We start from the raw sequence: 14,959 nt of genomic DNA, 5'->3' as shown, positions 1-14,959 counted from the left end.
TTTTCCATCAATAAGGTGTCAGTATTGGTGTCGGGTTTAGAACAAATCATGGAGCTGTCTTCCTGTAACCACTGTGATGAGGTGATGATATCTCTGTGTGTAAATGCTGAAGGATTTAGTGATAAAAAATGTGATCTTAGTGTAAATTCTTGTTCTACAGATACAGTAGATAGAGATTACTAATTAAATGGAAAATAAAATCATAGCTGTATTTTCTACAGATAAGCCCACATGAGCCTTGCCTATGCTGTAACATGTCAAGGACTAGAGCTCAGTTAAATGTAAATTAATAAAATTATAGGACTAGACTGGGCTGCTATCTGCACTTCATCCTTTTAACCACCAGATGGCACTAGAGCTCCCTGTGTAAAAAACCCTCAAGTAAGGAACCTTTTATGAAAATAAAGATAATCTGATTAGTATGAAGTGTACTGGTATTTTTCAATATGATGATTTATTTATTTATTTTAATTATTTCAAAGTAAAACAATCAATTGATTTAATTAGTTATTCATTAATGTATTTATTTGACTTTTTTAGTTAATAAATCTTCTCTGGATTAAAACAATATAATGCATTAAGTTATTAAAAGAATGTAAAAATTGATCGTAAAGCTCACATTATAAGGAGGACAAGTTTGGGGTAATATGCGCTGTATTCTACATTCCTGTCAGAAGCTTAGTGGCTAAGTTCTGTACGATCTGAAGTTGAGGAAATTGAGTCAAGGAATTGTGGGAGCTAACAGATGCAGGATTGGCAACTCACATTTCACTCACATACTTACAACAACCATTTGTACAGGAATATTCCGATGCCTGTACGCATATAAACATCGTATTCGGAATATGGCTGAAACCCGAATATAGACCTTAAACACATTTTTTTCAATTTCTTCTTTTGTTGTCTGCCTCACTTCCTGTGTTTGTGCACACCTGTTTTGTGTTCCCCTACTTACTCACCCTGTTTAAGTTCTGTCCTTTCCCTCCTTGGTTGTGAAGCATTAAATATACATCAGATCAGAACTGATTGAATTAATCAGTGATTATTTCTCCACTGATGTCAGTGTGAACAGAGATCACGCGAGTGAAGAGACAAAAAATCTGCAGAGCTTGATACAGTGTAAAATGTGAAGGGTTATCCCAGGCCACCACACACATTATATATGAGGGTATATAATATATTAAATGTGCAGAAAGACAACTGAGAAACTAAACAAGCTGCTCAAATAACATAAATGAATGACACTTACTTAAGACAGAAATGAGTTTATGGTGTCGTCTTAACGCTGCTTAACTCTAATCCTCAACTCTAATCCTAAAACTCTCACCCTGAGCATCTTTCCTGTGCTGTTCATGATGCTGAATGTAAAGTCACGAACCAAACTCAGCCGTTAGTTATCATTCTCCAGGTCTGGAGTACTACTCCTCACTGAGTCGAGTAGCCACACCCTGAAAAAAAACAAACAAACAAAAAAAAAGACATACATTTTCACATTACACACTGTAATAAACACTCTTTTGCACAAACACACATTTACAGCCTATTCATTTTCTCTCAGAGGACGAGGTTGCAGGTCTCAAATGTCTGTACGTGTCACTTCTGTAAAATGCACCAAAAAATGAAATAATCATTCTTAAACATTTTATAGTCTCGTATACAGGAATGGTTATTGGAGGGCAAAAAAACTACAGAAAATAATGATTTTAACTGTTATGAATCAGTTCACCAATTAACAACCCCAGGAGGCATTACACTTTCAAACACTTGATGCGGAAGGCAAGATTCTTGTGAAAGAGAAGTGGCAGTGACAGTGAGCTGTGCTGACTTGATATTCACCCCTCTAACTACGACACTGCTTAGGAGGACACGTAATCTTTTATGAAACACCAGTATTCTTAATAAGTTGTACCATCTAGTGTCAGTCTTAGGAGATGCGCTTATTTATTTCAGTCTGGGGAAGCAGGTACACACTTACCGTCAGCGTGTCATAATCAGAGGACATGGTGCCAGGGTTCAGGGTTGCGTAAGTGTCACTGGCAGAGCTTTTAACATTCTAGGTAAAAAATGAGAGTTCATAGAACTAAATATGGAATGTACATGGTATGTGCCTTGTAACACACACACACAGAGGCAGAAAGACTGTATACATACTTGCAGAGTGTCATAATCTGGGGACATAGTCATGGGTTTCAGTGCTGTGTATGTGTCATCTCCAGGCATTGGAACATTCTGAAAGAAATGAAGAGAAAACGTCTTCAATATTCAACAGCTTTATAGGAACTTTATGTAGAGCTTGATGAAGATAAAGACACAAAGTGAAAAGTTCTCTCAGTACCTGAATGTCTGTGTCTCTCTCTGCTCGTCGCTTCCTCCTATTCACACAAATGACATAAAAACATGGCTGTTCAATCTGTTCCTGCTTCATTCAGCTAATGCTTTACACTGGACTAAGTTTATGGTACAGATTCATTGTCATGATGAAAGAGTTCAATGGCTCACTTATTGCACAGAACGGCAGTAAGAAGAGAGAGAAGCAGAGGAGGAATGAGTGCAGCAGCTCCCCATACAGCATACTTCCATACCTCAGCTGAGCTGTCCTCATCACCTGAGATAAAGAAAAGCTTTCAGTCCATGGACAGAGGCAAATACTATTTACTGTGTAAAATAAACTATTTTTATTAAAGCAGACATGTTTTGTCCTTATACAGCACATCAGTAAACACCACCAGTAAAGTTTTACTCACTTATAAAACACTTGGGGACATGCTGTTATAGGAAAATAATCAACTGCATAGTGGTGTGAGTGCGTTAATATAAACCTGTGATTTGTTTAGCAGCCAGAACTACTGTCAGAGCTGCTGTTATAGAAAATGAATTAAGAGAATTCAGCAGTGCTATGGTACAATCAGTTATATGCTGTTCCATTTGTTGAAAACAATATCCATAATTAGATTATACGAATAATTTAATGCAAAATAGAAAAGCTTCTTTTTTGGTATTACTGTTATTATTGTCAACATTGAATAGATTGATTAAAGATTGTAGAAAACACCATTTCAGGTTTGTTGATCTAGAGAAGGAGGTGAACACTGATCAAGTCACAAGTACTGGAACATCCTGATTAAATAGTTATTTTAAAGCGTGACACTTACGTAACACATCCAGGTGTGTTGGTGTAGAGTTGTGCTGTCCCAGCTGGTTGTGAGCAGTGCAGTAGTACAGTCCGCTGTGCTGGGAGCTGATGCTGCTGATGCTGTAATTCTGGCCTGTTGTCAGCAGTGTGTCTGCATCTGCTCTCTGCTTAAACCAGGAGTAGGTGAGAACAGGAGGGTTTGCATCACTGCTACAGCTCAGAGTCACTGAATCTCCCTCCACTGTGTCTCCAGAGGAAAGAATCACTGCACTGGTGTTTTTAGGGGAATCTGATTAGAAATAAAACATCAGCTGGTGTGTGTTCAGGATCAGCATTTGATATAGATATAGATGTACTATAATTGAGGAGAGTAAAATCCACACTCACACACTGGAGGAGAGAGGAGACTGTCACGGCCTTCAACAGCACAGCTGTAACTGACCGCACCACTGACTGCAGCTACAGAGCAGGAGGCAGATTTACAGTCAGACACACGCTGTCCGTTCTTGTACCAGATGTAAGTGGGGTTGTTAGACAGAGTGCAGGTAGTGATGCAGCTCAGCTTCTTTTGTCCACTACCTGAGTCTGACACCATAATCTTCAGATCTGCAAATAATAAATTCAGTTTATTATTTTCATTTATTTCATCTATGTAAATGTAGTGAAGTAAATGTATAATTGTGTGGCATTACCTGTAACAGACAGAGAGACTCCAGGCTGGCCGATGTATTTCACTTTAGGATTATCAGTGTAGAATCTGAATCTGTAGGTTTGAGCGTCTCTCTCTCTCAGGTTAGTGATTCTCAGACTACAGTTATTTTGGGAGCTCTGTGTGTACTGCACTCGGCCCTGATACTCCTCATCCTCTCTCACATCCTCAGCCTCAGCATCAGGCTGCTCTCTAATGAACCAGAACACTTTTGTCATTTTCTGATTGTTAGGAAAGGTATAGTAACTCAGTATGTCCACTGATGAGCCAATCAGAGAGCAGATAGTCTGGGTGGAGTAAGTCACACTCCAGCAGCTCTTCTCATCAAAAACACCTGAAACACACAAAATGAGTTAGAACAGAAATCCAAACTTAAAAAAGTCTAAAGCGTCACTTTTTCATGTATCACTGCATGTGAGTTTACTGTAGTCTAACAGAAGCTGGCAGTGAGATGATGACAGAATGAGTGAAGTGTAAAGTGAGTTCTTACAGACAGCAGGAGAGCGAAGCTCCTGATGTCCTCTTACAGCACAGGAGTAGCTGCCTGCATCCTCACTACTGACAGACAGTTCATTTCTGTCCCGGTTAGAAACACGCTGTCCATTCTTGTACCAGATGTAAGTGGGGTTGTTAGGCAGAGTGCAGGTGGTGAAACAGCTCAGCTTTTTATACCCATTACTCAAGTCTGATACTGTAACCTTCAGATCTGCAAATAATCAACTAGGTTTGTTTTCATCTGTATAAATTCAGTTAAGTACATGTATAAGTGTCTAACATTACCTGTGACAGACAGAGAGACTCCAGGTTGGCCGGTGTATTTCACTTTAGGATCATCAGTGTAGAATCTGAATCTGTAGGTTTGAGCGTCTCTCTCTCTCAGGTTAGTGATTCTCAGACTACAGTTATTCTGGGAGCTCTGTGTGTACTGCACTCGGCCCTGATACTCCTCATCCTCTCTCACATCCACAGGCTCAGAACCAACTTGCGCTTTAATGAACCAGAACACTTTTGTGACCTTGTAATGATCAGGGAAGGTGTAATAACTGTGTATGTCCACTGATGAGCCAATCAGAGAGCAGATAGTCTGGGTGGAGTAAGTCACGCTCCAGCAGCTCTTCTCATCGAAAAGACCTGAAACACACAAAATGAGAACAGAAATCTATACAATTAAGATCAATACAATTCTAACATCTGATCTAAAGCATTTCTCCTTCCAATGTATAACATAAAATGAAAGTAGCAACAGGACCTATTGTATCTGTCGAGCTTTTAATAGATTTATTAGAGTCAAAACACCACATTTTCTGTTTTTATAAACATTTAGCAGCTCAGACATGTTTATTCTCTGTGTCACTGAAAATGAAGGCAAATATTGTGAAGTAGAATTGTGAAGTGAAGTGACGTGTTTAGACTTTTGTTGAGCAGCACCACTAATTTATTAACTGATCTATTATTAAATTATTTACTAAATCATTAATTAAAATATTAAATGAAATCTCACACCATCACTGATTTAGAAACTTTTTTTTAATTATTCAAATTAAGTCACCATTTCAGAAACAATATATAAGCAAATGATGATATAAGCAAATCATGATGTTTTAGTGACAGCAGTATGAGTTACTGTTTTCAGTTTGATGCTGAGGGACAGATTTACTCTGACACTTACACACTGGAGGAGAGCGGTGTTCTTTCCAATACACCTGACAGGAGTAGCTGCCTTCATCGTGTGGACTGGTTGAGTCGAGCACAATGGAGGCGTCAGTGGTAGGTTTGATGTAATTGCCATTCCTGTACCAGTAGTAACTGTATGTGCTGATGCTGCAGGTGGAGCTACAGGTCACTTTCACTTTTCTCTGTCCTACAGTGTTAGGATCCACCTTCAACTGCAAGTCTACACACAATTATGTAACAAAACTCTGTAAATACTACATAGCTGAAATACATACTACATATTATACAAAAAGTGTGTGTGTGTGCGTGTGTGTGTATTACCTGCAACAGTCAGTCGAACTCCAGATGAGGCTGATATCCAGTCACTGCTCTGTGTTTTAAATCTAAAGTTATAAACTCCAGAGTCACTCACTCTCACATTTCTCAGTGTCAGCTCACAGTCAGACCACCAGGTTCTTACAGACACTCGTCCTGAGTATTGTGGATCTTTGCTCAGGGCTTGTGGTTCCCTTTCAGAGCTCTGGACTCGATACCACTCTCTCTGTGTGACACTGGACTGATAAGGTTTTGTAAATGTACAGGAGATTTTTACTGTAGATCCAGTAACAGCACAGAGACTCTGAGAGGAGAGAGTTACACTGTGCTGAGCCTGAACTCCTGGAACACACACACACACACACACACACACACACACACCAGAAGCACAAATTAAAGTGAGTTAAGCACATAAAGCAATGGCTCATGCATTAACCAGCAAGAGTGTAACCACAGTTTTAACCCCTGCTGCTGCTGCTGCTGTTCTCAGTCACACATAGGGTGTGGCCCAAGGAGGCGTGAAAATGATGATGAAAACAGAACTCAGTTTGACACCGTTCTTAAACTTCATCTGGGGTTATAGAATTAACAGTACAAATAACCTCACACAGAAAAAGAAAGTTGCAGGATATTAATGTATCAGATAATACATTAATAATATACTATAATAAAATGATTTGACAGTTTAAAAATAATATCATATAATGATTTGATATATGTAGGTTTCATCAGAATCTGCAATAATTCATTTGGTTTCTTGCTCTATAACTTTTGTCTTTTACTCCACAACATCCTACAAATGTTCTTGCCTGCATCCAAATCTTAACACATTTATAAAATTTATAAAAATACTTCCAAACACACAGACATGTTTAGGGCTTTTCCGTTGCAGTAGTGACACAACAGCACATAAAAACAGTAGAAAGAGCTGAAATATCTGAAAAGGTTACCTGTCAGTAACATGAGGATTGCTGCTACTGTAATATTTCTCGACATTCTGTAAAACATGGTGACATCAGCCTTCAGACAGTCGATGCTTGAAGATCCACAACGTGTAGAATTTAGACCAAAAATGTCCTTATAAATACAAAATACATCTATCTTTCTCTTTTAATGAATATTAACCGCCTTATTCAGCCTGCTCCTCCTTCACTCGTACTACACTTGTAAGCAGTTATGAGCTTCTTCATGACACTAGCAGTAAAGACACGGAAGATGAGTAGTGCACTTGACACAGCATTGTGTTGTCACACCTCCCTATTTTGGCTTCCTCTTTGTTTTTACATGTGAAGGTATTCAAGTCTGATTAACACAGCATTCTTATTCTATTTTTCTTTCTTTTCAGCTAAAAAAAAAAAATTTCTTTTACTAGGCCTAGCTAAATATGTACTGTATTTTTTTGCCTCTACTTTGTTTCATCTGTTATGACTGTCTCTATTTCTGTTCCTTCAAAAGACTGTGAGCGCTGACCAGTCAGGTTTGAGTTTGTTGAGACTGTCTGATATTGACATTCTTCAAGATACTTGTCTTAATAAAGCTGCTGGTGCATTAATAAAGAAACCAAAACAAACCCATGTGATGTCTCTATAATCACTTATTGCTAGGCTGCTTCTAGCACCTCCCAGTGGTGACCGTCATTTTAGAAGACTCCTGTTTTACATTATTGCCCAATTGTGAGGATATCACCTGCTTGCCTACCACGGCAGACATTCAGACCTCCTGGTGTTTCATTATAAATAAATATTGTAGCACTTTCACACTTCACACTTCTCACCACACACTCTACCCCTTTGCAGGATGAGTTTGACCACATCACTCAAGTCTATTTTATAATAAATGACATTTCCGGTACTTCAAACTCTCCTACACACTAGTGTTTCAATGATCTTTTGTTCCACAGGCGCTCTGACAACCTCTTAAAGTTTACAGGCTTCCTGTTTGTACATAAAGATTTGTTTTTAAACCCAGAAATACATTAAATGACTAGCAGTAACATAATAATAGTAATAATAATGATAATATAACATTAATAACTTGTAACAACATGCAATTTTAGAGAGATTATTTATTTATTTATTTATTTATTTGGGTTAGTGGTGTTAATTGATAGAATATGTTAAACAGATTTTAAAAAATGAATAGCCTCAGATTATGGCCACACACACACACACACACACACACAAAGATATACACAATAAAGTTCCTTTGGCATTTTTTGATTCGATTATAATCATGTATAATGTTCACACTTTTCCACCAATAAGGTGTCAGTATTGGTGTCGGGTTTAGAACAAATCATGGAGCTGTCTTCCTGTAACCACTGTGATGAGGTGATGAAATCTCTGTGTGTACAAGCTGAAGGATTTAGTGATAAAATGTGATCTTAGTGTAAATTCTTGTTCTACAGATACAGTGGATAGAGATTACTAATTAAATGGAAAATAAAATCATAGCTGTATTTTCTACAGATAAGCCCACGTGAGTCTTGCCTATGCTGTAATATGTCAAGGACTAGAGCTAAATTAAATGTAAATTAATAAAATTATAGGACTAGACTGGGCTGCTATCTGCACTTCATCCTTTTAACCACCAGATGGCACTAGAGCTCCCTGTGTTGTAAAGCCTCAACTAAGGAACCTTTTATGAAAATATAGATAATGTGATTAGTATGAAGTGTACTGGTATTTTTCAATATGATCATTTATGTAATTAAATTATTTCAAAGTAAAACAATGAGTTGATTTAATTAGTTCTTGATTAATGTATTTATTTAACTTTTTGAATTAAAAAACCTTCTCTGGATTAAAACAATATAATGCATTTTAACTTATTAAAACAATGTAAAAATTGATTGTAAAGCTCACATTATAAGGAGGACAAGTTTGGGGTAATATGCGATATGCAAATATTCCGATGCCTGTACGCATATAAACATCGTATTCGGAATATGGCTGCAACCCGAATATAGACCTTAAACGGAATTTGATGTGCATGTAAATGTAGCCAATGACAGCTATGGAAGTGGGCGTGAGTCGAGGATGGGGAATCTTTTGTCACGTTCACCATGGACAACTCCCCCAGACCAGAGAGCTCCCTCACTCACATTTTTTTTTATTTCTTCCTATGTTTGTGCATAGCTGTTTTGTGTTCCCCTACTTACTCACCCTATTTAAGCTCTGTGTTTTCCCTCTTGGTTGTGAAGCATTAAATATACACCGATCAGCCATAACATTAAAACCACTGACAGGTGACGTGAATAGCATTGATTATCTCGTTACAATGGCACCTGTCAAGGGGTGAGATATATTAGGCAGCAAGTGAACAGACAGTTTTTGATGTTGATGTGTTGGAAGCAGGAAAAATGGGCAAGTGTAAGGATCTGAGTGACTTTGACAGGCGCTAAATTGTGATTGCTAGACGACTGGGTCAGAGCATCTCCAAAACGGCAGGTCTTGTGGGGTGTTCCCGGTATGCAGTGGTTAATACCTACCAAAAGTGGTCCAAGGAAGGACAACCGGTGAACCGGCAACAGGGACAATGGAGGCCAAGGCTCTTTGATGCACGTGGGGAGCGAAGGCTGGCCCGTCTGGTTCGATCTCACAGAAGAGCTACTGTAGCACAAATTGCTGAAAAAGTTAATGCTGGCTATGATAGAAAGGTGTCAGAACACACAGTGCATCACAGCTTGCTGCGTTTGGGCCTGCATAGCAGTAGCAATGGAAGACGGTGGCCTGGTCTGATGAATTATGTTTTCTTTTACATCATGTGGACAGTCGGGGGCGTCTTCTGGGGAAGAGATGGCACCAGGATGTACAATGGGAAGAAGACAAGCTGGTGGAGGCAGTGTGATGCTCTGGGCAATGTTCTGCTCCTCCTTGCCTATCTGTGAAGTGTGTTACATTCTTCGAAGATGGGCAAGGAGGAGGCGGGAACTGACTGAACACAAAAGTAAAGTTTAATCAAAAACAGAACGCAAACAGAACGTAAAACAAAAATCGAAGGCATACATAAGACACGCATGCATCTCTCTCTCTCTCACTCAAGCGTATCCAGCCGCTACTTTATTACTCTCTCTCACTGATTCGACAACTCAGTGTCAGGCATGCATCCTGACAGCCTATATATGCTTTCTTTATATGCATAAAGAAAGCATATATAGATCACTTAAAATAAAAAGAGCACTATAGATTGAATAGCATTAAAATAAATGTAAAAAAAAATAAATGAATAAAGCAAAGACGCGTTAATAAAGATTATAATGGAACAAAAAAAAAAAAAAAACAGATGTAAAAAAAAATGATCCTTAATCTAAATTCCTCTTAAAAATCCTGACCTGCATATACAATTGCTAAGGTAAAACAGCATACAGTACTATATAAACACTAAAATACACTACTGAAGCATCAATACTGCTACTCTGATAAAATGCCAAAGCCGCGCCTCTTCTCCTGTTCGATTTGGATACAGAACAGAACGATCACAACTCTCTCAGCTCGTTCTCTTTCTGGTGATTTTCTGGATCTTGCTGTAGATCTGAGATGAATCTTCTGCCGCTTCATCTGCCACAAGCCTGTGGAACAAAAAGAGGTGATTTAAAGACTAGAATAGTGTAATGTCTTACAATTCTAATCAGTCACTTAATGAACTTAATGAAGTAGACTGAGCAGCACAATTAGTGTTGGTATAATGATAATGATTTGCTCACTGGATGGCAGCAGTGTTCCTGCTAAAGTTCACAGCAGCGTACTGAACATCCTCTTCCTCTGTGGTGTCTGGAGGAAGTCTGGGTGACAGAGACTCTTCCTGTGTGTGCGAGTTAAAAACAACACTGGCATAGTGAACATTATCCTGATCATCGACTCTCCCTCTGAGGTTTGAGGCTGGGACATTTTCATACACAGCAGCAGACGGAGGCTGAAAAGGAGCACAGGATAACGTTCACATTTGAACATGTCACATGATCAAACAGTCCCTCCTTTCACCTGCACTCACCTGTCCGCTGTCACCAGTGCTGCTGTGGCCATTAGCTGAGCTCCACTTCCTCTTCCTGAGAAACAGCAAGCACATGTTCATGTTAATTGTAAAGGAGTATTTAATTTTAATCATGTTTCAAATATATTCAGTATGTTGACATTTAACATACCACATCCACAGAGCTCCTGAGAGGAGTGTTAATGCCAGGAAGACGACCAGTCCCACCATGATGACCTTTAACACTGTGTTCTCCTCTGAGCCTTCAGAAACAAATCATAAACAATATGAGGCTTTACTTTTGTCGTTTTTGTTCATCCGCTTTATACAGCTACATAAAAGTTTTACACGGCACTTACCTAACACATCCAGGTGTGTTGGTGTAGAGTTGTGCTGTCCCAGCTGGTTGTGAGCAGTGCAGTAGTACAGTCCGCTGTGCTGGGAGCTGATGTTGCTGATGGTGTAATTCTGGCCTGTTGTCAGCAGTGTGTCTGCAGCTGCTCTCTGCTTAAACCAGGAGTAGTTGAGAACAGGAGGGTTTGCATCACTGCTACAGCTCAGAGTCACTGAACCCCCCTCCACTGTGTCTCCAGAAGAAAGAACCACTGCTCTGGTGTTTTTAGGGGAATCTGATTAGAAATAAAACAACTGAATCAGCTGGTGTGTGTTCAGCTGTTTTTAAAGGTGCAGACTCTTTATTAGTATCTTGAATAGTAAAGACTGTGGCAGGGGGGATAGTTTTTTTTTCCCTACAAAACCCCCTGGTTATGGAACAGTTATGGCCTTCCTATTAGTATTTGGGACTCAGACACAGTCTGTGTTTAAGTCTAGATTGAAAACATATTTGTTTTTGTTTAATAGCTTTTCTCTCAAATAAAGGCACAGGTTCGTAGCCATAGAGAATTTAGGTAAACTGGGATGTTTGGGTGCTGTCTCCCACCCCTGTCTTACACAGCCACTCAGGTTTGTTGACAATGGAGTGGTGAGACGCTTTATGTCCCAGTGTGCCATCATAACTGTTATCTTCTGACTGTCCCATTTAGTTATACTGTCATAACTAGGACTGCTGGAGTCCCTGCTTGCACTCACAATGTATGTTCACCCTGTAGTGGAGGAGCATACCAAATAATCTGTTCTATCTCTCTCTCTCTCTCTCTCATTATACATGTTAATCCTGCTGCCTGATGGTGTGCTGCTGTCCCTGATAGCATCTGATTTTATAAAAGTCCTGAATAACAAACTGTTAAAATAGTTGAACTGTTTTGCTGTTGTTTTTTCATGTAATACATCATTACTTTGAATTAAGATCTTGTTATTTCAAGATGTTATGTCAATATTTTGAGTTATCTCATTGTTTTATTTAAAACATGCTATTTCTTTTTTTCCACACAAACTGTGGTTCAGGAATTGCATAGCTTCTTGTACAGAAATGTCACTACTAGAACAATTTTGCTTTAAAACGTCTGCTTTATACAGCTACATAAAAGTTTTACACTTGACTTACATAACACATCCAGGTGTGTTGGTGTAGAGTTGTGCTGTCCCAGCTGGTTGTGAGCAGTGCAGTAGTACAGTCCGCTGTGCTGGGAGCTGATGCTGCTGATGCTGTAATTCTGGCCTGTTGTCAGCAGTGTGTCTGCAGCTGCTCTCTGCTTAAACCAGGAATAAGTGAGTACAGGAGGGTTTGCATCACTGCTACAGCTCAGAGTCACTGAATCCCCCTCCACTGTGTCTCCAGAGGAAAGAACCACTGCAATGGTGTCTTTAGGGGAATCTGAATGGAAAAAAAACAACTGAATCAGCTGGTGTGTGTTCAGCTGTTTTTAAAGGTGCAGACTCTTTATTAGTATCTTGAATAGTAAAGACTGTGGCACTGGGGATAGTTTTTTTTTTTCCCTACAAAACCCCCCGGTTATGGAACAGTTATGGCCTTCCTATTAGTATTTGGGACTCAGACACAATCTGTGTTTAAGTCTAGGTTGAAAACATATTTGTTTTTGTTTAATAGCTTTTCTCTCAGATTAAGGCACAGGTTCGTAGCCATAGAGAATTTAGGTAAACTGGGATGTTTGGATGCTGTCGCCCACCCCTGTCTTACACAGTCACTCAGGTTTGTTGACAGTGGAGTGGTGAGACGCTTTATGTCCCAGTGTGCCATCATAACCGTTATCTTCTGACTGTCCCATTTAGTTATACTGTCATAACTAGTACTGCTGGAGTCCCTGCTTGCACTCACAGTGTACACCCTGTAGTGGAGGAGCATACCAAATAATCTGTTCTCTCTCTCTCTCTCTCTCTCTCTCTCATTATACATGTTAATCCTGCTGCCTGATGGTGTGCTGCTGTCCCTGATAGCATCTGATTTTATAAGAGTCCTGAATTACAAACTGTTAAAATAGTTGAACTGTTTTGTTATTGTTTTATCACGTAATACATCATTACTTTGAATTAAGATCTTGTTATTTCAAGATGTTATGTAAATATTTTGAGTTATTATCTCTTTTTTTTATTCAAAACATACTATTTCTTTTTTCTACACAAACTGTGGTTCAGGAATTGCATAGGTTCTTGTACAGAAATGTCACTACTAGAACAATTTTGCTTTAAAACATCCGCTTTATACAGCTACATAAAAGTTTTACACTGTACTTACATAACACATCCAGGCGTGTTGGTGTAGAGTTGTGCTGTCCCAGCTGGTTGCGAGCAGTGCAGTAGTACAGTCCGCTGTGCTGGGAGCTGATGCTGCTGTTGGTGTAATTCTGGCCTGTTGTCAGCAGTGTGTCTGCAGCTGCTCTCTGCTTAAACCAGGAGTAGGTGAGAACAGGAGGGTTTGCATCACTGCTACAGCTCAGAGTCACTGAATCCCCCTCCACTGTGTCTCCAGAAGAAAGAACCACAGCTCTGGTGTCTTTAGGGGAATCTGAATGGAAAAAAAACAACTGAATCAGCTGGTGTGTGTTCAGGATCAGCATTTGATATAGATATAGATGTACTATGATTGAGGAGAGTGAAATCTACACTCACACACTGGAGGAGAGAGGAGACAGTCATGGCCTTCAACAGCACAGCTGTAACTGACCGCACCACTGACTGCAGCTACAGAGCAGGAGGCAGATTTACAGTCAGACACACGCTGTCCGTTCTTGTACCAGATGTAAGTGGGGTTGTTAGACAGAGGGCAGGTGGTGATGCAGCTCAGCTTTATGTACTGGTCACTCAAGTCTGAGACTGTAATCCTCAGATCTGCAAATAATTAACAAATGTATTATTTTCATCTAAATATAATTAAGTAAATGTATAATTATGTGGCATTACCTGTGACAGACAGAGAGATTCCATGTTCACCAGTGTAATTACCCCCATCAGTGTAGAATCTGAATCTGTAGGTTTGAGCGTCTCTCTCTCTCAGGTTAGTGATTCTCAGACTACAGTTATTCTGGGAGCTGTGTGTGTACTGCACTCGGCCCTGATACTCCTCATCCTCTCTCACATCCACAGCCTCAGCATCAGCCTGCTCTTTAATGAACCAGAACACTTTTGTCATTTTCTGATTGTTAGGAAAGGTATAGTAACTCAGTATGTCCACTGATGAGCCAATCAGAGAGCAGATAGTCTGGGTGGAGTAAGTCACACTCCAGCAGCTCTTCTCATCAAAAACACCTAAAACACACAATATGAGTTAGAACAGAAATCCAAACTTAAAAAAGCCTAAAGCGTCACTTATTCATGTATCACTGCATGTGAGTTTACTGTAATCTAACAGAAGCTGGCAGCGAGATGATGACAGAATGAGTGAAGTGTAAAGTGAGTTCTTACAGACAGCAGGAGAGCGAAGCTCCTCATGTCCTCTTACAGCACAGGAGTAGCTGCCTGCATCCTCACTACTGACATACATTTCATTTCTGTCCCGGTCAGTGACACGCTGTCCGTTCTTGTACCAGATGTAAGTGGGGTTGTTAGACAGAGTGCAGGTGGTGAAACAGCTCAGCTTTTTATACCCATTACTCAAGTCTGATACTGTAACCTTCAGTTCTGCAAATAATAAACTGGTTTATTATTTTCATTTATTTCATCTCTGTAAATGCAGTTAAATAAATGTATAATTATGTGGCATTACCTGTAACAGACAGAGAGACTCCAGGTTGGCCGGTGTA

At 39.5% G+C, this 14,959-nt stretch overlaps 1 protein-coding gene across 1 annotated transcript in view; it reads right to left on the bottom strand.

The window, feature by feature from the left end:
- The window catches only part of LOC128317443 (sialoadhesin-like), a 72,296-nt gene that overhangs the window by 29,920 nt on the left and 27,417 nt on the right, over positions 1-14,959 (bottom strand). Inside the window, exons 13-16 of the mRNA XM_053229305.1 lie at positions 13,456-13,725; positions 12,307-12,576; positions 11,162-11,431; positions 3,153-3,422 (exon numbers count right to left, since the gene is read on the bottom strand). Of these exons, the coding sequence (XP_053085280.1) occupies positions 3,153-3,422; positions 11,162-11,431; positions 12,307-12,576; positions 13,456-13,725 (1,080 nt within the window). The remainder of the gene's footprint in view (positions 1-3,152; positions 3,423-11,161; positions 11,432-12,306; positions 12,577-13,455; positions 13,726-14,959) is intronic.

Source organism: Pangasianodon hypophthalmus, chromosome 25 (assembly GCF_027358585.1).
Source record: "Pangasianodon hypophthalmus isolate fPanHyp1 chromosome 25, fPanHyp1.pri, whole genome shotgun sequence".
NCBI lineage: Eukaryota > Metazoa > Chordata > Actinopteri > Siluriformes > Pangasiidae > Pangasianodon > Pangasianodon hypophthalmus.
This window is presented reverse-complemented; position numbering and strand designations above follow the sequence as displayed.